The 26,145-nt window shown below is 45.5% G+C and overlaps 2 protein-coding genes across 3 annotated transcripts in view; one reads left to right on the top strand and one right to left on the bottom strand.

Moving 5' to 3' along the window:
* Window positions 1–16,409, bottom strand: part of Top3a (DNA topoisomerase III alpha) — a 34,113-nt gene extending 17,704 nt beyond the window's left edge. The window contains exons 1-8 of one of the 2 annotated variants that reach the window (XM_055594102.1): window positions 16,021–16,409; window positions 8,368–8,427; window positions 7,034–7,107; window positions 6,134–6,209; window positions 3,591–3,699; window positions 1,083–1,226; window positions 781–951; window positions 450–550 (exon numbers count right to left, since the gene is read on the bottom strand). In XM_055594102.1, coding sequence (XP_055450077.1) covers window positions 450–550; window positions 781–951; window positions 1,083–1,226; window positions 3,591–3,699; window positions 6,134–6,209; window positions 7,034–7,107; window positions 8,368–8,427; window positions 16,021–16,200 — 915 coding nt within the window. In that variant the 5' untranslated portion in view covers window positions 16,201–16,409. The remainder of the gene's footprint in view (window positions 1–449; window positions 551–780; window positions 952–1,082; window positions 1,227–3,590; window positions 3,700–6,133; window positions 6,210–7,033; window positions 7,108–8,367; window positions 8,428–16,020) is intronic. The other variant, XM_055594103.1, reaches the window with a different exon arrangement.
* Window positions 16,410–16,650: 241 nt separating this feature from the next.
* On the top strand, window positions 16,651–22,190 carry Smcr8 (SMCR8-C9orf72 complex subunit). Its single transcript, XM_055594089.1, has 3 exons — window positions 16,651–16,797; window positions 17,105–19,463; window positions 21,729–22,190. Exons 2-3 carry the CDS (start codon window positions 17,110–17,112, stop codon window positions 22,180–22,182), a joined length of 2,808 nt encoding a protein of 935 aa, XP_055450064.1. The 5' UTR covers window positions 16,651–16,797; window positions 17,105–17,109; the 3' UTR covers window positions 22,183–22,190.
* Window positions 22,191–26,145: the final 3,955 nt, after the last annotated feature.

The following is a 26,145-nucleotide window of genomic DNA, read 5'->3' as shown; positions in this document are numbered from 1 at the left end:
TCTAATACTTGTACTTTGGGGAGGTTGAGACAGGATCTCACTCATACACTATGCTGCCCTTGACCTCGTCTCAGCCTCCCGAGGTCTGGAATTACAAGCATGCACCACTTTACACAATTTTGGTGATGTTTTCATGGGTTTCTAGTCATGCTTGTCCCCCCAAAAGTGATGTGCACTCATCACACACACAAGCTCACACGTGGAACACAGACTGCAGCTTTTAAGAACTGGTTTTCTCCTTTCTACCATCTGCTTCCCAGATATTTAATTTAGCCTTTCAGACTTGGCAGCAGCACTGAGGCATCTTGCAGGCCCTGGGAGTGTAAAGTCTAAGCCAACAAGCAAGCATAGTTGTGTGGGAATAGGGTAGGATCGCCTCAGCCAATAGGAACAGGTTGCTGGGGAGAGTATAGAATGCTTCCTAGATCACCACTCTCAAAGATCCTTACCTCCATACACAGCTGATAAAGGACAAGACAAGCTGTGTGGTTAAAGAGACGGTATCTTTTCCAGTTGAACTCTACGGTCCCATCTTTGTGGTTATGAGTTACTGTATTGGAGAGAGACAAACAGAGGCTGTCTCAGAGAAGCCACCATATGACAGATGGAAAACACTGTAGCATAGTGAAAAATCAAAGGGTTGTGATACAGTGAGGAGCTCTGGATAGGTAAGGGGCCTTCCAGTAGATTCTGAAAAGTGTAAGGAGGCAGGGCAAAGGGCACCCAGGCAGAACAATAACCATGCCTTTACTGAAGCTCTGCAGTCCCCTTGGGCTTTACCTTTAATTCTGTGGAAGACTTCTGGCACAAAAGCCTGAATGGCCTTGAACCTCTCCACCACAAACCCCAGTGTTGGAAACTGGCAACTGCCATAGCTGATGAGCTGCTCTGCCAACACCTCAGGGAAAATCCGCTGGAGCCGCAGGGTCTGGAACCTCGTGAAGGCAGCTCCTGGAAAAGGAGGGTGGAGGAAGAAAAGGAAGGAGAAAGGAATAAACAAAGTTATTTTTTGTTCCGTAGCTCAACACCAGGTTAACGGTGTTAAGCACTTAGGCAATGGGCAGCCCCAACTGGCTCCTCACCGATCCTCAGATCCAGCTCTTGTCTCACATCCACGGCGTCACTTACTCTCTGGTCGGGCTCAGTTAGGTTTTCACAGGCTGCCCTCACAGCATGGGGCGTGATCTCAGAGAAACGGGCTCTCAACACCTGTAGACTGGGCTTTACTGCAGCGGGGAGGAAGCACGGATGCCAGACTTGATCGTAACAAAGCAACTGCTTTACTTAAACCACCATGATACCCAGGCAAACCAGTACAAAGAGCTGGTTCGCCTTTCACTTACTAGTTTAAATTAATGAACTACAAATAGCAATGAGAGAAACATTTATAACATTTTATATTATAATATTTAATTATGTCAGAAATAACAGTGGGATTAATTTCAGCTATCAACTAAGATCCTTTAGGTGAACTTTCTGGAACTTAAATCTTATTTGGATCTTTTGGGTTATTAAATTTTGGAAAAAGAACAGCTTGAACAGCTAAGGGATCTCTTACAAAAATTTTTTAGGGGGCTGGAGATGGCTCAGCAGATAAGAGCACTGGCTGTTCTTTGACAAGACCTGGGTTTGATTCCCAGCACCTATACATCAGCTCACAATTGTGGGTGACTCAAGTTCCAGGGGGATCTGATGCCTTCTTCTAGCCTGTGAGGGCACTCAAGTGGTACAGATATACATGTAGACAAAGCACCCACAAAAATAATAAAAATCTAACTATTATTGTGTAATCTATGAGTGTATGTACACTATGACACTCAGGAGGTCAGAGGACAAGTTTACAGAGTCAGTTCTCTCTGTCCACTTTTACACAGGTTCTGGGGATTGAACTAAGGTTGCCAGGCTTGTGTGATAAATGTCTTCACTTGCTGAGTAACCTTGCTGGCCCAGTTATGGGTTATACTGAGGGATCTTTATGTTTCTCCGGGAACAAAATAAAGTTCATACATTTAGATTCTGTAGCATTACAGATTCAGACATAAAACTCTTTAAGGGTCTTTCCTTTAAGGAAAACTGAACTATCTTTTAAAGCAGAGATAGGCTGTTCACCACTTCTCAGTTAGCTAAAATCATTGACCATGTTAGAACTATTTAAATTCAATCAACACACACACACACACACACACACACACACACACATACACACACACACCACACCACACACACACACACACACCACACACACACACACACACACACACACACACACACACACACACACACACCACACCTCCTCACATAAGCAGAGCTATGGCAGGATGGAACCTAGGGCCTCATATGCATAGAAGGGAAGCACCTTTTTATTCAGGTTTATTTATTTTATGGGTGTGAGTATTTTGTCTGTGTGCACACACATACCAGATGTACTCCTGGTGCCCTCAGAGGTGAGAAAAAGGCATCAGATCCCCTAGAATTGTAGTTTCATTTGGCTGTGAACCACCATCTAGTTGCTAAAAACCAAACCTGGGTCCTCTGCAAGAGCAGCCAGTGCACTTAACCACTGACCCATCTTTCCAGGCCCCAAGTACTATTTTTTTTTTTTTTTTTTTTTTTTTGGAGACACAGTCTCACTACATAGCCTTGGCTGGCCTGAAGTGCTATATATCTACCAGGCTAGCCTTGAAGTCAAAGATCTGCCTACCTCTGCTTCCTAAATGTGAAGATTAATGTGCTCCATCATCCCTCACCCTTCTAAAATTTTCATATTATTTATGTACTTAGTTTGAGTGTCTGCATATATGTGCCCTCAACATGTATGTGGTTGCAAGTGTCAGACATGTCTCTTCTTTCCTGATGAGCCATCTCACTGGCCCCATAGGCAAACACTCCTATCACTAAGCTTCAGTTCTAAAATTATTTAGTCAGATATCATAAAAATATGGGAGATTAACTTTTAAAAGACTTGATTATAGCCAGGCAGTGGTGGTGCACACCTTTAATCCCAACGCTCAGGAGGCAGAGAAAGGCAGACCTCTATGAGTTCAAGGCCAGCTTGGTCTGCAGAGCAAATTCCAGAACAGCCAAGGCTACACAGAGAAACCTTATCTCAAAAACAAACAAAAATTATTATTATAATTTTTAATTATGTGTATGTGTACATCTATGTGTGGTTCTGTGAATGATTCAGGAGGACCTGTGTATGGGGAAATTTGGACATTAAAGCCCCTGTGCTGGTTTGAAATGGCCCTCATAGACTCTGGTGTTTGAATGCTTGGCCCATAAAAAGTGGCACTATTAGGAAGTGTGACCTTGTTGGAGAAAGTGTGTCACTGTGGAGAAAGCCTTTGAGGTCTCATATGCCTAGTATGGCAGTCTGTCCTTCTGCTGCCTGCAGATCTAAGTGTAGAACTCTCAGCCTTCTCCAGCACCACATCTGCCTGCATGCTGCCATCTTTCCTGCCATGACAATTATGGAGTAAACCTCTGAAACTGTAAGCCAGCCTCAATTAAATGTTTTCATAGTGTCTCTTCACAACAATACCCCTAACTGAGACAGACTCCCAAGCAGAAAAGCTCAGCAGTCGACTCACCAGCCTTGCACACGTGGATGATCTCAAACCCGATGTTTTCCCCTTCTCTGTCACAGTCCGTCCAGATCACCAGAGCCTGACAACGCTGAATCTCTCGTTCCAGAGTCTTCTGCAGTTACGAGGGGAAAGCTCAATGAGCACAGAACAAAGGGAAATTAATTGGCTCCTTTACAGAATCTGACTTAGGAGGCTGAGAGACGGCTCAGTGGCTGCTCTTCCAGAAGCCACAGAGCACAACCATCTGTGACCCCAGCTCTAGGGGATATAAGACCCTCTTTTGACCTCTGGGGCACCAGGCATGCATAGGTGCACCGACATGCATTCAAGGCAAAGTACCTATACATATAAAAAATTAAGAAAAATTTAAATGAAAGAAATCTCACTTAGCTAGGCAACATGGCCCATGTCTGTAATCCCAGCATCTGGGAGGCTGAGGTAGAGTGCTGTGAGCTTCAGGCCAGCCTGGGCTACAAAGTGAAACCCTGCTTTAAAAACAAAACAAAATCCAAACAATAGAAAGCAAACAAACAAACAAAAAACCTCAAACAAAACCAAGAACAAAACAACAAAAGAGTCCATCAAGAAATCTGACTGCGATCATCGCTGGTCTTGGAGCACTCAGACTTTGTGAGGGGTGGCAGAGGGTGGGACAGTGGTAGAGGAAGAGCAGAGAGAATTGCTCATGGTGGTGTCTGCTACAATCCTCCAGACCTGTGTGAGCATAGAAGGCCAAGGGCTTCACACAACTCTATCGATTTGACAAAATCTCAGCTATCAGACACTTCTAGCACCAGTGGTTCTGATCAGGTTTTAGTCACTGAGTAAATTCCTCAGTTTCCCCTCCCCAGACAGGGTCTCACGAAGCTGTGGCTGTCCCTGAGCTTGATTCCTAGTAGGTGATCTTCAACTCTGGCTCCTTCTGCCCCCATGTCCTCAGCACTGAGATTACAGTGTATGCTGCCACACCCAGTTAATGGAGTATGATGACTAATCTAACCCAGGGCTTCATTCATACTAGAAACGCACTATAAACTGAGCTCATTCTCAGGCCTGCTTCCCTGAGTTTAATTCTAAAAACGTTCCCAGTTAGCAGAACTAAGTGTCCTGAACTGGTCACTTACCACCCCACCCCTATTATTTTAGTATTATTGTAAGGCTGCCACAGGACAACTTCATAGTCAGTTCTAACCTTTCACCTTAAAAAACATTTTTAAATTTTTATTATTTTTAATTATGTGTATATGTGCATGTTGGTGTGTGGGTTGGTGCACATTTGAATATAGGTGCCTGAAGGGGCCAGTGGTACTGGATCCTCTAGAGCTGGAGTTACAGGTGGTTATAAGCTGATATGTGTGACATCAATCGAACCCAAATTTGCCCAAAGAGGAGCATGCACAGAGCCAGTATACGTATGTATGTATGTATGTGTGTGTGTATACAAACACACACACACACACACATATATATATATATATATATATATATATATATATATATGTGTGTGTGTGTGTTTGTGTATTTTCCCTTGTGCATATGTGTGTGTTTCTGTGTGAATATATACCACAGATGTGTAGGTGCCTTCAGAGGCTAGAAGAGGATGTTGGACCCCTGGAACTGGACTTACAGGCACTTAAGAGCTGCCCACCTGGGTGCTGGGAACTGAACTTGGCCCTTTGGAAGAACAGAAAACACTTCCTAGCACTGAGCCACCTCAAGCCTTCTTTCCACCTCTACACTGGTTCCTGGCAAAGGACACAGGTCACCAGACTTTTGCCAGCCTGAAAGTTTTTCTTCTTGAGACAGGGTCTCACTATGGAGTCCTGATTGGCCTGGTACTTGCTATGTAGACCAGACTGTTCTCAAGCCAAGAGATCTGCCTACCTCTGCTTCATAACAGTTTACTTTTAAACAATCAGTTATACTTTGTAACTTTTTCTAAGACAAGGGCTTGCTAAGTAGTCCTCACTGGCCTTGAACTTGCAATGATCCTCCTGCCTTTCCCATGGAAGAGATGTGGGTCCATTTTGCTTCATCTTACTTTGAAGCTTTCTATAGTTTACCTGAGGGCAAGATGGGGGCTAGAATTAACCATTTATTAATATTTATTCCTTGAATTTCATTTTTAAAGGCTTTATTGACTTCCTTGGGCACTTTACTTTATCCTAGATGGTGGCTCATGCCCGTCATCCCAGCACTTGGGAGACATGAGTATCTGTGCAGGGTGAGGCCAACCTGGGCTACATGGCAAGACCCTGTCCACAAACCAAAACAAAATAGTTCATTTATGAAACAGGTGGAAATAGTATTTTAAAGTCACGATACAGGTTGGGCATGGTGGTATACACTTTTAATCCCAGCAGAGGCATGTGATCTCTATCAGTTTCAAGGTCTGTGTATTCCAGGCCAGCCGAGGTTACATAGTGAGACCCTGTCTCAAACAAATAAACGGTGGGAAATGCTAATGTTAAAATAATAGAAATCACTCAGTTCAATGACTTCTGGTTGGTTCAATCCCAGGGCTGCATACCTTCCAAAGATCTCACCTTGATGTCTATAAAATTTTCTGGGCAGTACTTTTCAATTTCTGCTTCAAAGAGGACTAGGGGATTGCAGCTCTGCCTAGAATAGAAATAAAGACACAAAGGCCTTTACCAGCATGGGGCAGAGAGGCCTCCTCACTAAGAAAGTGTAACAGCCAGCTCACATGTGGTCCTCCCATAGGAAAGGCCTAGAGAAGCCCCTCAAAAGGCTGAAACAGAAGAATCACTAGATCCCAGGAATTGAAAGGCAGCCTGAGCAGAGTAGCAGACCAAGACTTAAACAAAACAAAAAACAAACCCCAGCAAGAACAAAAATAAAAGCAATAAATAAATAGAAAGAAAAAAGAAAGGACGAAAGAAAAAAAAATAAAGAAATCAAGCAAGCAAGGTAGACAAGGTAGCGCATGCCAGATCTTGGAAAGATCAGACAAAGATCAGATCAAAAGAGAGAGAAAAGACCTGGGCATGGTGGCACATGCCTCTAATCCCAGCACTCAGGGAGGCAGAGGCAGGTGGATTGCTGTGAGTTCAAAGCTAGCCTGATCTACAGGCAAGGCTACACAGAGAAACCCTGTCTCGAAAAAGAACACAGCGCAATGTCCACACTCCCAAGCAGATTAACAGGAGATACAAAGAAGAAACTCTAGGATCTGCTTATGCACATCTGTAGCAGAATAAGCACAACCCAGACTTCACTGAATTATATTTAGGGGAACACCTCAAAGTGGATACTTATTCCAAAATATGATAAAAATTTATGGCAGGTCATATATATAGCTCTGGGTAACTTTAGTATTATGAATTAATATTTACAAATTATTATAAATGACATGGTAACATCAACATGCTTCAAAATCCCTGTAATATGTGTCCCAACTAATTTTCCCTACTAATTGTACTGACCATTTCCGAAACTTCATCTGGAAATCATGAGCCAGCAAATGTCCCGAGACTGAAGTCATTATCATAGTAACATTCTGAATAACAACAAAAACTAAAGTTAGTCTCTCTGTAGTTATACTTTGCCAAATAATTCAAATGAAAAGAACAATGAAGAGAACTAAGAACAAACACAGCTAATGGAGAAGGAATATAAACATAACTCTACAAAATCAAAATCATCATAGTGAGACCACCTCTCTCTCTCTCTCAGTCATGTCTCCATTGCTTCTGTTTGGTCTGTAGTTCCGGGTGATAATGTAGTCTTTGTAACTGAAGACTGTCTTGAAGCATTGTTGTTCTGCCTCTGCCTCCTGTGTGCTGAGATCATAGGCATGCGACTTCATGCCTGGTTTACACAGCTTGCTATAGACTGTGCTCAGGGTGTCTTGGGTGCTAGGCCAGCACTCTACCAGCTGTGCTATAGAGCCCCATTTCGGATAATTTTATAACATAAGGAGATCTTTTTTATATAGACTATGGTCCTGTGTCTACTGTTTAACAAGAAAGACGCTAAAATACAGTGATTTGAGGACTTCATCTCTCAACTACACACATTCCAGCATTGTGTTGGGGCCGAAGCATAGGGCCTCAAGCTTGCCTTACGCGCTTGCTGACAGTTATAACAGCTAGCACTCTCCTGAGTGCTGGGAACAAAGGTGTGCGCCGTCGCTGCCGCTACCACACAACAGCTGGATCTCATGGAGCTGTTCTCTCAGTTGAGGTTCCCTCCTTTCAAACGACTAGCTTATGTAAAACTGACATCAAACTAGGCAGGACACATAGTTCCCAGCCCTCAGGAGGCTAGCCTGGTCTATAGGGTGAGTTCAGGGCAGCTGGGGCCACAGAGAAACCCTGCTGAGGGAGGCAGTGGGAAGGATCCTGCTGTGGAACATTTTCTTAATTAGTTATGGGTGGAGGAGCTCCCAGTCCATTACGGGTTGTAGCACCCCATATGATGCTCCTGGGTTCCATAAGAAAGCAGACTGAGCAAGCCAGCAGACAGCACTCCTCCGTGGCTTCTTCTAGGCTCCTGCCTTGCTTGAGTTTCTGTCCTGACTTCCTCTGATGATAAAACTGTGATATGGAACCTAACCCGAATAAACCCTTCCCCCCGCAAGTTGTTTTGATCATTGTTTTGATCATGCAACAGTAACGCTAACTAAGACACCTGGCCAGGTTGCAAGGTAAAAATCACCCTCCTGCCTCAGCTTTCCAAATGCTAGGATTACATTATAGGCTAGCTACCACGCCTGTCTTCTATGTCAGCTTTATAATGGAAACATTTTAGCACTTACCTGGCCATACAAGTGATAGTCAAATTCATAAATCTTGTTGAATTTAGAAAGGCCTTCTTTCTGTGAAACACAGAAAAATATGTAAAAAATTCACATCATATTTTAAAACAAATGACTCCTCAACATAAAGACTGAGCAATACCCAGAGAAGGGAAGAAAGGAATACTAAAAAAAAGAAAAAAAAATCAACAAGCGAGATGCGTCTTGACAGTCTCGCATTCAAGGGGCTAAGTATTGTAAGACTGAAGCCTGTCTGTGCTACAGAGACCAAGTTTAAACAAACTAAAATAGTACTTCCTACCCATACAGACTAAACAGGTTGGTCTGTAGCTCAATGGCAGACAGTTTGCCTAGCATGCACAAAGCCACAGGTTCAATCTCCAGTAACACACAATAAAAACTAAGTTAGCTGTGTGTGACGGCACGTGAGCCTAGTCCCAGCACTTGCAGGAGCAGGAGTATCTCTGAGTTTGAGGTTGCCTGATGTGCAGAGTGAATTCCACGACAGCCACGGCTATCTAGAGAAACCCTGCCTCAGCAAACAATCAAACAAACCAGCCAAGGACCTGTAACAACATGAGTACATCCATTCTTGACCCTGCTCTGCAACACTGTACTAGTGTTCCAGCTAGAACACTCCAGCAAGAAAAAGAAATAGAGGACAACAAGACTGAAAAAGAATCTTTATTTACAGACAAAAAATTTTTTTTTTGAGATAAGTTTTGCTGTGTGGCACTGGCTGGCCTAGAACTCTCAGAGATTCCCTTTCCTATGTCTCTGGAATACTGGGATTAAAGATCTGTGTCACTGTGCCCAGTTTAACATGATCTTTTTTGAGATGGGATTTCACCAAGCAGCAATGGCTGGCACCAAACTCACAAAAATCTGTTTGCCTCTGAGTTCTGGGATTAAAGGCATGTACCCCTACATCCTAGCCCAAATCAATCTTTCATATGTGAAAAATCCCAAAGAAATAACAACAGCAACAAGAACTGATAAGTGGTAATAAACAAAACCAGCAAAGTTGCAGAGTACATGTACAATACAAAAATCGTTACTGTGAACTGGCCATGGCAATACTCCCAGCATTTAGAAAGCTGAGGCAGGAAGATTGCCACAACTTCAAATCCAAGGCCAGCCTACAAGTCCCTTCTGGGCATGCCACAGGACCTTACCATTTTTAGGCTACAAATCTCAGGCCACCTTCTCCTGTTCCACATGTATTCTTCTCCTGCTACATTTATGCTAACCTAACTCAGGTACCTTTTTAAAAAAAATCTAAAAGATGTGACTATGCTCATGTACACTTTTTGTGTGCCCTACTGCCTTGTGATAAGGCTAATACATTTTCTATATCAGACTAAGGAGGTAATACAAGACCTCCATGATGGGATGTTGGTTTTGGAACATTGTTTTCCTTAATGTACTAACTGGGTTCTAAAGGAAACTTAAAAGAGTTTCCCCTGTACCTCCAATAGGGTGCGCCAAAACAGGCAGCTTTCCCCTGCACACTGGCTGCTTCTTAATAAGTTTACATGGCAAAATACAGAAAGAATTCATCAAAGTCACAGGGCCTTAAAGTCGGGTAGAGTCATGTGGGTGAAAGTGACTAGCCTGATAGGCTTCCCTTCCTCATGGCTGCTAATAAGGGAGGATGGGTTACAGGGAACTCAGGTTATCACTGTTGGAGTGTGGCCTTTCTCCTTTCCTTGTGGTTGCTCATGAAAGGAGAATGGAAAAATACAGGAAAATCTGCAGAAGATGTCTTAGAGAAGACAAAGGAGCTAGGAAGACTTTTCAGTGTATCTTCTTTTTGTCTTACAGATGGTAACAAGGTAACCCAAAACTGTATCAGTTTAATCCAGACCATCAAAGGAAGAGAGATCTGGTACTTTTCTAACTTCAATCCTAGCTAAATTTAGATAGTGAAAATGGCTTCTAGAGAAAAATAGCCATCATATTTCCTTATCCTACAAAAAAGTACTCTGTGTAGGAAGGAGGATTGCCCGTGTAGATTGCCTGTTTCCCCTTGCTGGTACATTCTGATAACGGGTAGCAGCTTTCAAGGTCCAAAAGGATATCCGAAAGCTAACACAGATAAACGCAGAAAACTCTGCCAGCTTGATCTTCCTTGACTAGGAGTGCTTGCTGCCACATATGCATGACCTTACAAAACTTACAGGTACCTTTCTATTGCTGTGATAGAACACCATGACCAAGACAACTTACAGGAAAAAAGTTCAGCTTATGGTTCCAGAGGGCTAGGAATCAGAATGGAGAAGATAGTGTGGCAGCAGCAGGCCTGATGGCTGGCATAGCAAGCAGACAGCACACATCTTGAACAGCAAACACAAAGCATTTCTATTCCTAATGATAACCCCTCAAAAATATCTAGGAGTTTGGTTAGCAAAGTACTCGCCTGACACGTACGATGCCTTTGGTTCTGTACCCTCTTCAGTGCTCCCAAAAAGAACAAAATGCGCAGGGGTTAACTTTACCAAGGAAGGCTGGTCAGTGGTGGTGGCAGTGGCAGCTCACGCCACTGGGAAATCCCAGCACTTGGGAGGCAGAGGCAGGTGAATCTCTGAATTTAAGGTTAGCCTGGTCTACAAAGCCATTCCAGGACAGCCAGGGGTACACAGAGAAACCTTGTAAACAGAGAAACAGAGGTTTACAGAGAAACCTTGTAAACCCTACAAATATTCCCACAGGAAAACCTAACCTATACAATCTCTTATGGAGACTATTCCCAGGTGAGTCTAGACTGTGTCAGGTTGAAATTTTTATACCTTCAAACAACAACAGACACAAATTCTAATCCTTCTGAAAAACATTTTTAAAAACTTTTATAAATGTAACCATTTCACTGGCCTCTTTATGAAAACTTAATAGTATTTTGTACAAAATTAAGAAAGCTGATCCTAAAGTTCATATAGAACTACAATGGTTCTGTAAGACAAAAACAATCCTAAAAAAATGTAAAGCTGCCCAGTACTCAGGGAGGCAGAGGCAGGGAGATCTCTGTGAGGCCAGCCTGGTATACAAAGCAAGTCCAGGACAGCAAAGGCTACACAGAGAAACCCTGTCTCAAAAAAAATAAAATAAAATAAAAATAAAATAAACACCAACCGAGTAAGTCAAATAAAGTAAAGCTTCCTAATTTCAAAACTCACTATGAAACTACAATCAAGTGGAAGTTTCTGGTTTCTTTGGAAACTCAGTTGTGTCATGTGACTAAATTTTCTGTTTGGGTCCCAGTGTGGGATGTGGAAATGTTTTGCCCCCTCGGAAAACAACCCCTGTGAAAAGACGATGTGCGTGATGTGTGGTTTTGGTGAGCTGGAAAGCATCCTTGTGTGGACTCTGAGAAGGAATAGAAGCCCACAGACTCTGCACTTCTGCACTGCTACTCTTTGCAACAGTTTGCACCCTTCCCTGGACTTCAAAGACAGACATGATCTGGGGAACATCTCGGGCTGTTTTGGCAGAGTTTTGCTGCTTCAGAGGACTCATACCATTTGGGCAGAGTCTAGCCGCTTCTACTGAATCGTTCAGCTACTGCTGACTGGTGTTTCTGCTGATGCTTTGCTGTTCAACTAGACTGCTGGTATCCTGAGGACTGAGTTTGGTAATTCCCAAAGAACCCAAAGACTCTTATCAGCAGGCAGTAGATAAAAGAGGTCTACAGCCCCTTTCCCTACTAATCTCCTACCTAAGATGGGGTTCAGAAGGGAGGTAAAGACATTTAAGAACCTTAAATAGTGTTTGAAAAATCTAAGCCTACACTACAATAACTAAACATCAGATTTAATCAAACAAACAAATAAAACACCCTGTAGTGATCATGAGAACTAAGAGTATAGTTGAATGGCAGAGCCTGCTTTGTTGACTGAAACCTTCCACACTATGTGTAAGGGGCAGGGGTCATTTGTCTGAGACGGGGTCTCATTGAACCTGGAGCTTGCCAATTCAGCCACACTGGATGGTCAGCAAGCCCCAGGTGTCTCTGCCTTCCCGGCGCTAGTGTTACAGCTGCCCGTTGCCACACCCAGCTTTTCATGTGGGCACTTACGATGCAACATTTGTCCTCATGCTTCTGTAGCAAGTGTTTTATTGACAATCTCCCCAGTCCATTTTGTGGTTGTTTTGTTCCCCCCTAAATCAAAATCAATGTGTGTATGTGTGTGCCACATGTGTATGGGTCCTCGAGGAGACCAGAAGAGATGGTTGTGAGCCATCTGACATGGGTGCTGTGAACAGAATTTGGGTTCTCTACAGCAACACCTAGTGCCTCATTTTGTCTCATTATAGTCCCTCATTTTGTGTGTGTGTGATTTTTTTTTTTAATAGAGCATCACTATATAGCCCAAGTTGGCCTCAAACTTTCTTTCCTGAATGCTGGGATTACAGGTTTTTCCTTGCTAATTGATCTTTGACAAGGGTGCCACGTCCACTGAAAGGACAAATTTCAACAAATGACGCTGGGACAAATAGATCTCCATATGCCAAAATGATGTGGTGGGACAGACTAAATACAATATGGAAACATGAACTAAAAAAGTGGATCAAGGGGCTGGAGAGATGTCTCAGTGGTTAAGAACACTGTCTGCTCTTCCAGAGGACACAGGTTCAATTTCCAGTGCCCACATGGCAGCTCACAACTGTCTGTTACTCCTATTACAGAGGAACCTACACCCTTACACAGAAATACATGCAGGCAAACAACCTAATGAACATAAAATAAACATAAATAAAAAAATATTTTTGAGACAGACTTTCCCTGTGTAGCCCTGGCTGTCCTGGACTTGCTTTGAAACCAGGTGGGCCGTGAACTCACAGCAACCCACTGGCCTCTGCTTCACGACTACTGGGATTAAAGGCATGTGCCACCCCTCCCCCCAGCTGGTTTATTATTTCTAAATGAAGTAATAAATGATAAAGTGTAGGGCTAGTGCTGTAGCTTAGTAGTAGATGGTTGCTGAGCATGCACAGGACCTTGGGTGCCAGCACCAGAATGAAAAACAAACAAACAAACAAACAAACAAGTGTTTTTAAAGCATATGGAAAAAAGTCTGATGGTTCCTGAAAAAGTTAAGCATAGCTACCACACATCCCAGCAATCCCACGCGTAGAACTCCCATAACTGTAATAGCTATTCATAATTGCAAATCAGTTTACAACAGTCTTAATTACAATAAGCAAAAAGCTGAAGGAACTCAAATTCGTAAACACATAGTGATCCATCTAGCTAATAAAATGTCCAACCATGAAAAGGAACAAAGTACTAATATTTGCTACAATGTGGATACACTTCAGAAAAACGTTAATGAAATAAATGTGACACAAAAGGCCATGCTCTGTCTGGTTCCATTTATATGAAATGTCTAGAACAGGCAAATCCAGGAGGACAGAAAGTGGATTAGTGCTGTGCATCTTGTCATACTTATATAATCATATTGGAAGGTGGGAGCAAGGCGATCAAGATTTCAAGGATTGGGTGTTTGGTGTTGGGCCTTCTGAAATTCCCAAAGAGCTACTTCCTGGAACACTGAGATCAGTTTCAAGACCTTAGCTTGAAGGTCTAAGCAAGTTATGCTTATTCTCTTGAACTCTGGTCACTGAGTGCCTAGGTTCTGTGCCCTGATCATGACCTAGTCAGAAAAACAAACACCACCTCTCTGTCATTAAGTAACAATTGCTCTAGCTGTTTGAGGTCATCTAATTTCTCACTGTTTATTTCTTCCTACAGCTAAATTCTTACTTCTCCTTACGGAACTACACAAGTCTCAAAATGTGGCTGACCAGGGGGCAAGACTGAGCTCCCTAATAATTGACGGTCTTTCTTGTTCTACCTCACCCCTATTCTTATTCTCATCTGCCAGCTGGAGATGAGGTGGAAAACTCACCTAACACTGCCAGCTCTCTGAATGAAATACTGTTTTAAAGATTCAGTTCCCACCTACTCATTGGTATCAGCAAAGCAACAATAATCTTCTTTTCCAGCTTTGGCATTCTGGTTTCGGTAAATGCCTTCTTTTCTTTTCTTTCTTTCTTTTTTTTTTTAAGGTTTATTTCTTTATTATGTATACAGTGTTCTACCTGAATATACACCTGCAGGCCCAAAGAGGGCACTAAATCTCATTATAGATGGTTGTGAGCCACCATGTGGTTGCTGGGAATTAAGCTCAGATTAAGAGCAGTCAGTGCTCTTAACCTCTGAGCCATCTCTCCAGCCTTCAGTAGATGCCTTCTAAGTGATACATTACTAAGAATCCCTAGCCTGGTCTACATAGAAAATTCCAGAACAGCCAGCGCTTACACCACAGAGAAGCCATGTCCCAAAAAAATAAAACCACAAAAAGACAGAGAGAGAAAGAGAGAGAGAGATCCCTGGCCTAGTGGGGAACACTATGCGTGGGGAGCGGGAGGAAGACTCCTTAAAAAGACAGTTAAGGGGCTGGAGAGATGGTTCAATGGTTAAGAACATTGGTTGCTCTTCCAGAGTATTTAGGTTTGATACCCACATGGTTGCTCACAACCATTTGTACCTCCAAGTTCTAGGTGATCTGATGCCCATTTCTGGCTTTGGTGGGCATGCATGTGGTACATAGGCATACATGCAGGCTAAACACCCATAGATATTAACAAAAAACAAACAGAATAAAAATCTCATTGGTTCAAGGCCAGCCTGATCTACTTGGCAAGTTCCACGACAGCCAGGGCTACATAGTGAGACCCTATTTCCAAAAAGGAAGGGAAAGAAATTTTGTTTTTGTTTGTTTGTTTTTCGAGACAGGGTTTCTCTGTGTAGCTTGGACTCACTTTGTAGACTAGGCTGGCCTCAAACTTACAAAAATGCATTTGTTTCTGCCCCTTAAGTGCTGGAATTACAGGTGTGCACCACCATTCAGGGCTGATAAAGATATTATTACTCAAAGATATTCAACATTTTAAAGAAGTGAAGTTATTGCCAGCGCCCATCTAACCTTGCCCCCCGCCCCAACACATATAATTTCAGAACCAGAAGCAGAGGTCTAGAGATCCAAGTATTTTCAAAGAAAAAAGAACCGCTCTTTGGAAGGACCTCCAGCTGAGCAATAATGCAACAGTTCTGTGGTTTTGCCCTTCTCATCTTCCCTTTCTCGTTTGTCAGGAGACAGGCCTCTCTTGTGTAGTTCAAAATCAATCTATGGAAGTAGCTGCTGAATTCCCCTCTAGTTCTCAAACCTTAAGTGTTTGTGTACCCCAGGGTGACAGAGACAAAAGTCACAGGGACTGCACAATGCAGGCATAGGATCAATAAGTGAGATTTGAACGTCAAGTCAAAGGAGTTTGGTTTCCGGTTTCCAACTAAACTGAACTTCAGGCTCACCAAAGAAGAATTGTAAAATACATGTCTCCTCAATCGCTCCAGACCCACATAATGCCCATCATCCACAAGTATTTGAGACGATCAGACAGAGAAAGCAGGCAAAGAACTATCGATGCCTTAAAAGGCCTGAAGTCAAAGGAGAGCCTGGGGTGTGAAGAAGGGCAGGAGGGGGCTTCTGCGACGTTACAGGCGGAGTCGCTTTAGCCTAGGCTTTGGGTAACCACCGCGCAGTCCCACTTTGTGGGCGTTCCCCCTGGAAGCCGAACCGAAATGCCTCTTACCCGCCTCATACGACCATTGGACAGCAAATCCGCGATCCCCTTGGCGGCGTCGTTTTTCTCCGCCACGCACAGAACTTTTCGCACTCCTCGGAAGGCCACTTCCATGGCAGCACGGGACAAGGCACGGCCTCCAAGCCGTCGCTGCCACTGGAACGCTAAAAGGGTAACTGGGAAAATCATTCCCTAGGCCCTGCGCCGGCAGCAACTCTACGGGTGCCCGTGCATGTTGGGGAACCGAGAGGAGAATCCACAAGTCACCCCTCCCCGAGACAGCTTAATAATGCACCTTTTCCAAGACCCTGCCAGAAACCCACACTTCAGAGTCCCGCTTAAACTCGCGCTCACAGACAACTTCCGCTAACCGTGCCTATGAGCAACGTCGAACTACAACTACCAGAATGCCTCACGGCCCGGACACGCTCTCCCAACACGGTTTCTCCTCCTCCCTTTCACCCCACTGTACTCTACTTTTCTTTTCTTTAGGACAGCGGTTAGTTAATGGGACTCGTTCTCTGGAGGGAGTGATCGTCAGGGCCTCTTAAAAGAAGACACTTTCTAGGAAGTCTGATGAGTGTTTCCGGGTCACGAAACGCTGACGCTTGGGAGTCATGTGATACCAAGATGGCGGTGCCGCGGTAGCTTCCTTAGGACAGTAGCGTCCAAGGAGCCGCGACAGTTTCTGTTCTTAGGTCGGGGGGAGACCCATTTGACTGACTCTGCGGCAACCCGTAGCCAGGATTAAGAACCTGATCAGAGTGGAGGCTGTTGATGTCGCCGGTAGGTTCCGAAAAGTGCTAGTGACCTCGGTTCAGAAACCTTGGGCCAGCCGGGGAAACAGCCGGAGAGTAGCCAGCCTCCTCCGTCATCTGGGCCTGCAGCTTTGGAGTTCATGAGGCTTCCCAGGTCCCAAAACTCGCGAAGCTGCAGGAACTGGAATTCTTGGTTGTGTGAGAGGCAGCTCAGGACCCCTGCAAGTGCAAAGAAGGCCACAAGAACTTCCTCTTCTCATCCAGAGGCGTGATTTTCCTGCCAATTAACCCCGGATTATTTTACATTTCTTTTCAATGTACTCTCCATATTTCAGGAAATATGATCAGCGCCCCTGATGTGGTAGCCTTCACCAAGGAAGACGAGTATGAGGAAGAACCTTACAATGAGCCTGCCTTGCCTGAAGAGTACTCAGTTCCTCTCTTCCCCTATGCCAGCCAGGGGGCTAACCCCTGGTCTAAACTTTCTGGGGCCAAGTTCTCCAGGGACTTCATCCTTATTTCCGAGTTCTCTGAGCAGGTGGGACCACAACCCTTGCTGACCATCCCCAATGACACCAAAGTTTTTGGCACTTTTGATCTCAATTACTTCTCCTTGCGGATCATGTCCGTGGATTACCAGGCTTCCTTCGTCGGTCATCCTCCTGGTTCTGCCTACCCGAAGTTGAACTTTGTGGAGGACTCTAAAGTGGTACTGGGAGACTCTAAGGAAGGGGCGTTTGCATATGTGCATCACCTAACCTTATATGACCTAGAGGCCCGGGGCTTTGTCAGACCCTTCTGTATGGCTTATATCTCCGCAGACCAGCATAAAATCATGCAGCAGTTCCAAGAGCTTTCAGCTGAATTTTCCAAAGCATCAGAGTGCTTGAAGATGGGTAACAGGAAGGCATTTGCTGGGGAGCTTGAAAAAAAGCTGAAAGACTTGGATTACACCAGGACAGTGCTGCACACAGAAACTGAGATCCAGAAGAAAGCCAATGACAAAGGTTTTTATTCATCTCAGGCAATTGAGAAAGCCAATGAGCTGGCCAATGTGGAGAAGTCCATCATTGAGCATCAAGATTTGCTGAAGCAGATCCGCTCATACCCCCGTCAGAAGATGAAGGTACCTGATTTGCATCCTGGTGGTGTGGAGCAATCCCAAGATGAGGCTGACCAGGTTTCCACTCCCCCTAATCCTGAGGAGCCAGCTCACGCAGACCTTTATACCTGCAGGCCATCTTATACCCCAAAACTCATCAAAGCGAAGTCTACCAAGTGCTTTGACAAGAAGTTGAAGACCTTGGAGGAACTCTGTGACACCGAGTATTTCACTCAGACCCTTGCCCAGCTTAGCCACATTGAACACATGTTCAGAGGAGACCTCTGCTACCTCCTGACCAGTCAGATTGACAGAGCACTTCGAAAACACCAGCACATAACAAATTTCCTCTTCGAAGATTTTATGGAGGTTGATGACAGGATAGAGAAGCAAGAGAATGTGCCCTCTCGGCCCAGCCAGGACGGGCTGCCTTCTAGGCCTGTGGAAGAATGCCCCATTCCTAAAGTCTTAATTAGTGTTGGTTCCTACAAGTCCAGTGTGGAGTCTGTGTTGATCAAGATGGATCAGGAACTTGGAGATGAAGAGTACAAGAAAGTGGAGGCAACAGAGTCAAGCAGTTTTGACCCTCAAGAAAACCTGGACTACCTGGACATGGATATGAAAGGGAGCATCAGCAGTGGGGAAAGCATTGAGGTTCTGGGCACTGAGAAGTCCTCTTCTGTGTTGTCCAAATCCGACAGCCAGGCCAGCCTCACGGTGCCGTTGAGCCCCCGTGTGGTCCGCAGCAAAGCGGTCAGCCACAGGACAGTCAGTGAGGACAGCATTGAAGTCTTAAGCACTTGCCCTTCTGAGGCCCTCATTCCTGATGACTTTAAGGCCAGCTACCCAAGTGCCATTAATGAGGAAGAGACCTATGCAGATAATGAGGGGGCCATCCATTTCCATGCAAGTGTCAGCCCACCAGAATTGGGTGAAACTCAGGAGGGCAACTTGGAAAATACCCCATCCCAAATAGACTCCAGCTGCTGTATTGGCAAGGAGAGTGAAGGTCAGCTGGTGCCTCTGCCCACCCCAGCTTCCACTCTTTCCGAAGAGGATGGTGTGGTGAGCATTCCTCCACAGCGCTACCTGCAGAAGGAACAAGGGCTCCATGTGGACGTTGTCATGGAAAACACTGACCCTTCTCCCCGAGACAACATATGTGAAATGTTCCCAGCTTATGAGCTGGATCCACGCTGCCTTCTGGCTAGCCGAGATGTTAGTAAGACGAGCCTGGATAACTACTCCGATACTGCTAGCTACATGGGCAGTGTGGCCTCCGCCAGCTCAGACAGAAGCCTCTCTGCTCACCCTGCTGGCCTATCCTCTGAGAGACACAAAAAGAGAGCTGGCCAGAATGCCTTAAAGTTCATCCGTCAGTATCCTTTTGCACACCCAGCCATCTACTCCCTGCTCAGTGGGAGGACACTTGTGGTCCTGGGTGAAGATGAAAGCATAGTCAGAAAGCTTGTGACTGCATTGTCCATCTTTGTGCCCAGCTATGGCTGCTGTGCCAAGCCAGTGAAGCACTGGATCTCCTCCCCTTTGCATATCATGGATTTTCAGAAGTGGAAGCTTATTGGCCTACAGAGGTAACTGATTCCAGGTGGTGGGAAGAGCCCTAGACAGTAAGAGATGAAACAGGTTGATCTGTGAATGCTGGAAAGGGAAGCTTGCTCCCTAGATAATGGCTAACCCAACTAGCTGTTCATATTTTTGGCAGAACACTCTTGATTCTGTTGCCTTCTCTGTCATGGGGCAGGGGGTTCACAGTTGCTAACTGCTTGCCTATCTTGACCCCTCCCCACTTCCATGTCAGAACTGTTTGGGAGAATTAATTTTTTTGTGTATGTTGTGTGGTGTTAGTGATAGGACCCAGGGCCTGCGAATGCCAGGCAGACACCCTATATCCACATCTCCTGGGGGTCAATTGAGAATTCCCAGTCAGAGTCTGATTCAGTTGGTGAGGAAAGAACTGGAGTCTTGGTCTAGTAAAGTCAGAGAGTGACTGGACTTGAAGATCCTGTGTTCTTTCTGACTCCAGTTCACATTGGTGTGAAGCACTATGCTGTCCTTGTAGGAGGTACAGACCTCCAATAGCTGAAACAGCACAACAGAGGTAGAGGGGCTGCCAGGTGGGAACTGTGGCTGAGCCTAAAGGGGAGCTGAGCTGCACTTGCTGAGCTCAAGATTTGCCTGGGCCCTTCAGTGGGAGTAAAGAAGTTGGTGTGGAGTTAGCAAGATCCGTGGCGGGGGTGCAGTGGCTGGTAAGGCAGCCCACTGAGGCAGTAGTGGGGGTAGTGAGTGGGGGACACTCTTCAGACCTCTTACTGTCCTCATGAACTGAAGCTGTTTCTTGCCTACAGGCCCCAGTTCTCCCTTGTTAAAGGGGTATGCTGTACATGCAGTGCCACTTGTTCTGGGTTTAGGGCCTGTGAGTCCTGCCATTTGAATCCTGACCTTTGTCATGGTCTTCAGGCCTTCCACAGTCCCCAGGTCCCACTCTTCTTTCAAGTCCAGCTTGCCATGAAGAGGAATAAGACAAGACTCTGGGACATTCTTCATCACAGTCTCAGCTCCCAGTTCACGGCCTGATTTGCTAGTAATGCTTAATTAATCATTATTAAGTGCACCAAGAAGGCAAAAGTAATTGTGGTTCTAGTGGCTTTTTTTATAGTATTATGTCTTATATAAGCCCTAAATGTTTGATGAAGGTCTTCTGGTGGGAATCCCTACCCATGTGGGAAGACTGCCTCCCCCTCCCCCTTTGGTGGTTTTTGGTTTGGTTTGGTTTTTGAGACAGGGTCTCTCTGTGTAGTCCTGGCTGTCCTGGAAACTGTTCTGATGTCCCCTGCCTCCTGAGGGCTGGGACTAAAGGTGTGAGCCACTGCTGTCCCGCTGGGAAGACCATTCTGAAGGAGAGCTCTTTTGTTTTCTTGTGATGCTGGAATGTAAGCTAGGGTCCATGCACAGCAGGCCGCTGTTCTTCCTACTCTAGCCCTACCCTTGGGGAAGGCTGCTCTTTTTACAGGGAGTGTTTTGCTTTGAGTTTTTAGAAGTTTATTACAGATCCAAAGGTGGAAATTTAAGAGAGAGTCTCAGCACCATGCTTTCTGAATTGGACATGAAGGTCAGCCACATGGTGGGCAAGCAGCCACCCAGCAGGGAGGGGAGCATTAAAGTGAAGCCCAGTGTTAAGGAAAGCATGCTTAGAACAGAAATGGAAAGAAAAGGAACTTATGCCTTTCTGAGTCAGGACTCAGAAACTAGGGGGCAGGAGCCAGGGAACAGCCTCAGGAGGCTGAGCACTGGGCCTGTTCCACTTCACCCTGGAACACATGCTGCTGGGCCCAAGGCCTCCAGAATGGAGAATCCCTTAGCAGTCACCACACTGGGTGGTTATGGCTCAGAGTGGTAGCACCCAACTAAAGGCCAGGCTTCATCCTAAGGTGACTTATTTTGTTACTCTGGTGACCCCAGGAAGAAGTATCTCCATCTTAGAGATGAGGCTCAGAAAGGGTCAAAGGAGGTTGACCAAGCTAATATCCCAGAGATGAAGAAAGCCCAAGTGTGCTTCAGTCTGGTGTGAGTAATTCCAGGAGGAGAAAAGACAGGCAGATGGTTCTGAAGCACCACTGGAAGTTTGGCTCATTTAGGCAAGTAATAGATGCTTGTGAGGCCATCAGGATTCAGATTGCCAGGATCTTAGGGACCAAAGCATCTGAACTTCCTGTACAGCCAGTGTATGCTAGTTGGATGGGAGTTAGTTTGGAGACAGTGAGCCTAATCTCCTAAGCAGCTGTCACCTATTTTTGTAACCCTTGCCTTTTTTTCTGACCTTGGCCTATCTTTTTCAGAGTGGCCTCCCCTTCCAGTGTGGGTACTCTTCATACCCTGAGCCGGTACAGCCGCTATACAAGCATCCTGGACCTGGACAACAAGACCCTACGCTGTCCCCTGTACAGCGGTACGCTGGTGCCCCGCCTGGCTGACCATCGCACTCAGATCAAGCGGGGCAGCACCTACTACCTACATGTCCAGAGCATGCTCACCCAGCTCTGCTCTAAGGCATTCCTCTACACCTTTTGCCACCACCTACATCTGCCTGCCCACAGTGAGGAGACACGAGAAGCAGTGGCCAGCAGACAGACCAGCTTCCTGAAGCTTAACCTGGGACTAGTCAATGAGGACATCAGAGTAGTTCAGTACCTGGCTGAGCTGTTGAAATTGCACTACCTGCAGGAGTCACCTGGGGCCGCCCGCCCACTGCTCAGGTTTGACTATGTCCCCAGCTTTTTGTACAAAATCTAAGGATTCCAGCCACTGTGACCAAGACCTGTGACTCAGGGTATGGGGAGGGAGAAAGGCTGGTGTGACTAAATGGTTGCCTGAGCTGGAGTGCTAAGCCTTGTGGTGTCAGCAAGAAGAAAACAGGTGGCAACTGTAGTTTCCACATAGGCCTGAGCAGTGTGTGAAGTGGGCTGAGCAGAGGTGGTGCCTGGCTCTCCAGAGGTGGCTGGAAGAACAGCAGCAGCTGCTCTTGGTTCTCTAGGGAAATGGCCCCAATTAAGGGTGTGCCCTTTAATTTTCTAAGGATCAGCAGTCTAGGCAGGAAGAGAAAGCTCCAGAGCCCATGGAGCTGAAAAAGATGAGGCTAAGTAGCCAAAGCCCAAATGACATCTGAGTGGCAGAATCAGCCAGGGAACTGTGATGATGTGGCAGGAAACAGGATAGCCATGGCCTCCATCTACCTCGACCAAGGCCCTTTACTTGGCTTCCTGGAACCTAGTAATTGAGGGGAGACTCCTGAACAAGGACATGGAAGAACAATGCTCTGGCCAGTCAGACACACACATGTGGGCTCTGGGGGCTGCAGACCACAAGTGGCCCCATCCGATCTTCACCACTGTCATGGAAGTGCTTAATGGTCCCTGAGGTCCTTGTGGACAGTAGTCACTAGATCTGCATATGAAGCAGATGCCATACAGCTATAGCCAGTTTGAGAACTACCTTGGGAAGCTGTAGGTGAAGCAGGCCATAAGGCTGTCACCACTGTGCATGGCAGGAGCTGCCCATTGGCTCCTGTTGGCCAGAACAGTAACTGACTCCCCTGGGACGATTTGCAGATACTGTGTTACCTCTCCTGAGGGCCTGTGTGCTTGGTGACAACAGAGTTCTGGTTGGCTAGTCGGTGTGCTGACTGGAACTTAGGGGCAAGGATATCTCGTACGAGCTCCTGGTAGCTGTCTTTACAGGCATCTGGGAGGCAGGCCCAGTACATGTCTGTCCTCACAATCATCTCCATGTGAGTCCCTTTCCCCTTCAAGGAACTTTTGAGCCAGGGAGGAGGCACCTTTTAGTCCCCACCTGACCCACTGGTGCCAACTGTCAAGCCTCTCTGGCATTCCTCTTGCAGCTGTTCCTGTTGTGTGCATGGAATGCTCAGTCTTGAAAATGTGAGACCTTAAAAAAAAGTTTTCTCTTTAAATAGGAGAAGCCTGGTTGTTACTGCTGCTTCTTTAAGTTACTCCTAAAAAATCTGCAGTGGATTGGACCTGGATCAGTCCATGTACGCATCTGTTAGATGTTGTGTTCCTTGCACTCAGGTCTGTCACCACTGAAGTCTCTCAAGAAGGAACCCTATAAAATCCAGGTAACCAAAGAAGGCTTGTAGTGTGCCACTCCTGTGTCAGCCTCTTTGCCCAGGTCTTTGACACAAAGCAGCAGCCTGTTGGCTGTGGTCAATGGCTTCAGATCATGCTCCCCATTTCGTGTTAGAGGGTATGTGATTTTGCTTGAGGCTGTGACAACCAGAAAGATGCCACTGCCTGCCTTAGTTTGTCACTGTCTGTTACATGTATTTACAGACACCTTGACAGCTGTGTTTCTCCTCGTGGCTTCCTCACCAGCTGTTGCTTCTTAGTGTTCTAGATGCACCAGTGTTGACTGGCTGGCTAAGAGCTGTTTTTCAGGCACCAAGGATGAATGTGTTATGGAGTACAAGAGCCAGGCTGGGTGGTGGTCTGATGCTGGCACCCCTGCCACAACATGGAGATGCTAAGATGAACAAATACTGTTCCATGCACTAAGAAAAGCTGTCACCATGCTTGGCCATCTGGATACTGAAAACACACACACTTCAGTGCTTTAAAGTGGAGGTCCACATGCAAGCATCTCCTTGGCATTCAGCCACAGGGTGGCTCATTAGACAAGACCAAGACTGGTGGAAGGTGGGCAGAACACTCAGTCTCTTGGGTTGCAGTCTTGGAAATGGCAAACAGGTGCCTTTCTTGAATGGCGCCTCACTAAGTACAGACTAACAAGGAGATGGACTCGAGGATTTACGTCGTTTTGTTTTTGAGACAGGGTCTCATATAACCCAAACTGGGTTCAAATTCAGTATGTAGCCAAGGATAACCCTGAACTCAATCATTCTGCCTCCACGTCCCAATCCTGGGATTGTGTGTGCCACTAGAACCAGTGTCTAGATTTAGACTTTGGTTTTAAAACTGTGTTGTGGTCATTTGAAGAAATTATTTAATGCTGAAAGCACACTTCCTCTCAGAGGGTCCTTGGGACTGAGTTTGGACAGAGGCAGCTGATGCTGTTCCTTTGTTTTGGAGGACCAGAATCTTCTAGCAGTAGTACATCTAACAGTACACTTTGATGGTGTGGAGACCTATGCAGCAGGACTCAGCTCCTTAGTTTTCATTTGATCAGGGGGCATAGTGGCACACATCTTTAATTCCAGCACTCAAGACACAGAAGCAGATATATCTCTGCAATCTTGAGGCCAACCTGATCTACATAAAGAGTTTCATGCGTTCAGAGCCTTATGAGACCCTGTCTTGAAAAATACAAGTTTCCATCTGAAGTGTTTCTCAAGTACTAAGCTAGTAAGGCTTTTGTTTGTTTTTTTCTTTTGAGACAGTTTTATACAGCCCAGGACAATTTTGAACTCTATGTACCTAAGGATGACTTTGGACTTCTGATCCTCCCCATGCTGAGATTGCAGGACTGTCATGCCTTGTTTATAGAGTTTTGGGGACTGAACCCAAGGCTTCATACATACTAGGCAAGCACTATACCAACTGAGCTATGTCCCAGCCTGGCTAATTTAACAAAAACACCTCACAGAGCCAGACACAGTGGTGCATGCCTGTAATCCCAGCACATGGGAGGCAGAGGCAGGTGGATCTCTGAGTTTGAGGCCAGCCTGGTCTACAAAGTGAGGCCAGGACAGCCAAGGAGCCAATGCTCCACAAGAAAAACCCTGTCTCAGAAAACAAAACAAAAAACACAGAGAACAGAGTTTTCACTCTTCCTGTTACTATTTTGAGTCTTGGCACTAAAACGGTTAAGTCAGGGCTGTTTCAACTTGACTACCAAGCAATTCTTTCCCTTCCTGTTTTTAAAGCAGTCTAGTTAAAGAACCATCCAAATGAGCAAGTACATTACTTCCACTGTTGTACAAGTAATGCTTGCACATTACTGAATGTTCACATGCTATATTGCAGAGGTCAGTCCATGGTCTATACAATTGGGGGACATGTGGAACACTGGCTTGAGTTGCCACCCCCGGCCTCATCACTTTCCTTCAGAAGTTTGAATTTAAAACATCTAAACTCAGCTGGGCAGTGGTGGTGCATGCCTTTAATCTAGCACTTGAAAGGCAGAATCAGGAAAATCTGAGTTCAAGGCCAGATTAGGCTACAGAGTAAATCCAGCTACACAGAGAAACCTGATCTCAAAAAAAAAAAAAAAAGTTTTGACTCTTCTGATTTGCAGTGGCTAAGGGGTTGCTCTTAAACTTGGAACTGGACTGTGGTCCTAACCTATCATTCCTGATCTGACCTTTAACTCCTTTATTTTAGATCAGTTAAAATACAAAGGATAGCTGGGCAGTGGTGGCACATGCCTGTAATCCCAGCACTTGGGAGACAGAAGCAGACAGAAGACTGAGTTCTAGGTCCGCCTGATCTACAAAGCTGTCCTGAGTCTAAGACAGCCAGGGATATACAGAAACTGTTTCAGGAGGGGGGGAAAAAAGTGCCAAGGATTTCAGCCTGGTCTAAATTAAGTTAGTTCTTACTTCATGATCCTAGGAAGGCCAGGAGACCTCTCCTTTGCCAGCAGTTGAGCTATGTGGTGCTGGAGGCAACTTCTAGAATATCTTCTATGCATGTTGGCTACCTGTTTGGCATGCTGAGTCCATGCCACTCCCTAGCCTGAGTGTTTTATACCTGGCAAGTGTCCTGTGCAGCTGCCACCACC

This window comes from Psammomys obesus, unplaced genomic scaffold, assembly GCF_907164565.1.
Source record: "Psammomys obesus unplaced genomic scaffold, mPsaObe1.curated_primary_1811, whole genome shotgun sequence".
NCBI classification, from domain to species: domain Eukaryota; kingdom Metazoa; phylum Chordata; class Mammalia; order Rodentia; family Muridae; genus Psammomys; species Psammomys obesus.
The sequence above is the reverse complement of the archived record's forward strand: the minus strand, read 5'-3'. Positions and strand labels throughout refer to the sequence as shown.

Coding starts and splice junctions, on each gene's coding strand:
- Smcr8 (XM_055594089.1), top strand. CDS start 17,110: ATGATCAGCGCCCCTGATGTGGTAGCCTTCACCAAGGAAGACGAGTAT. Junction 19,464..21,728: donor AAGCTTATTGGCCTACAGAG/GTAACTGATTCC, acceptor TATCTTTTTCAG/AGTGGCCTCCCCTTCCAGTG.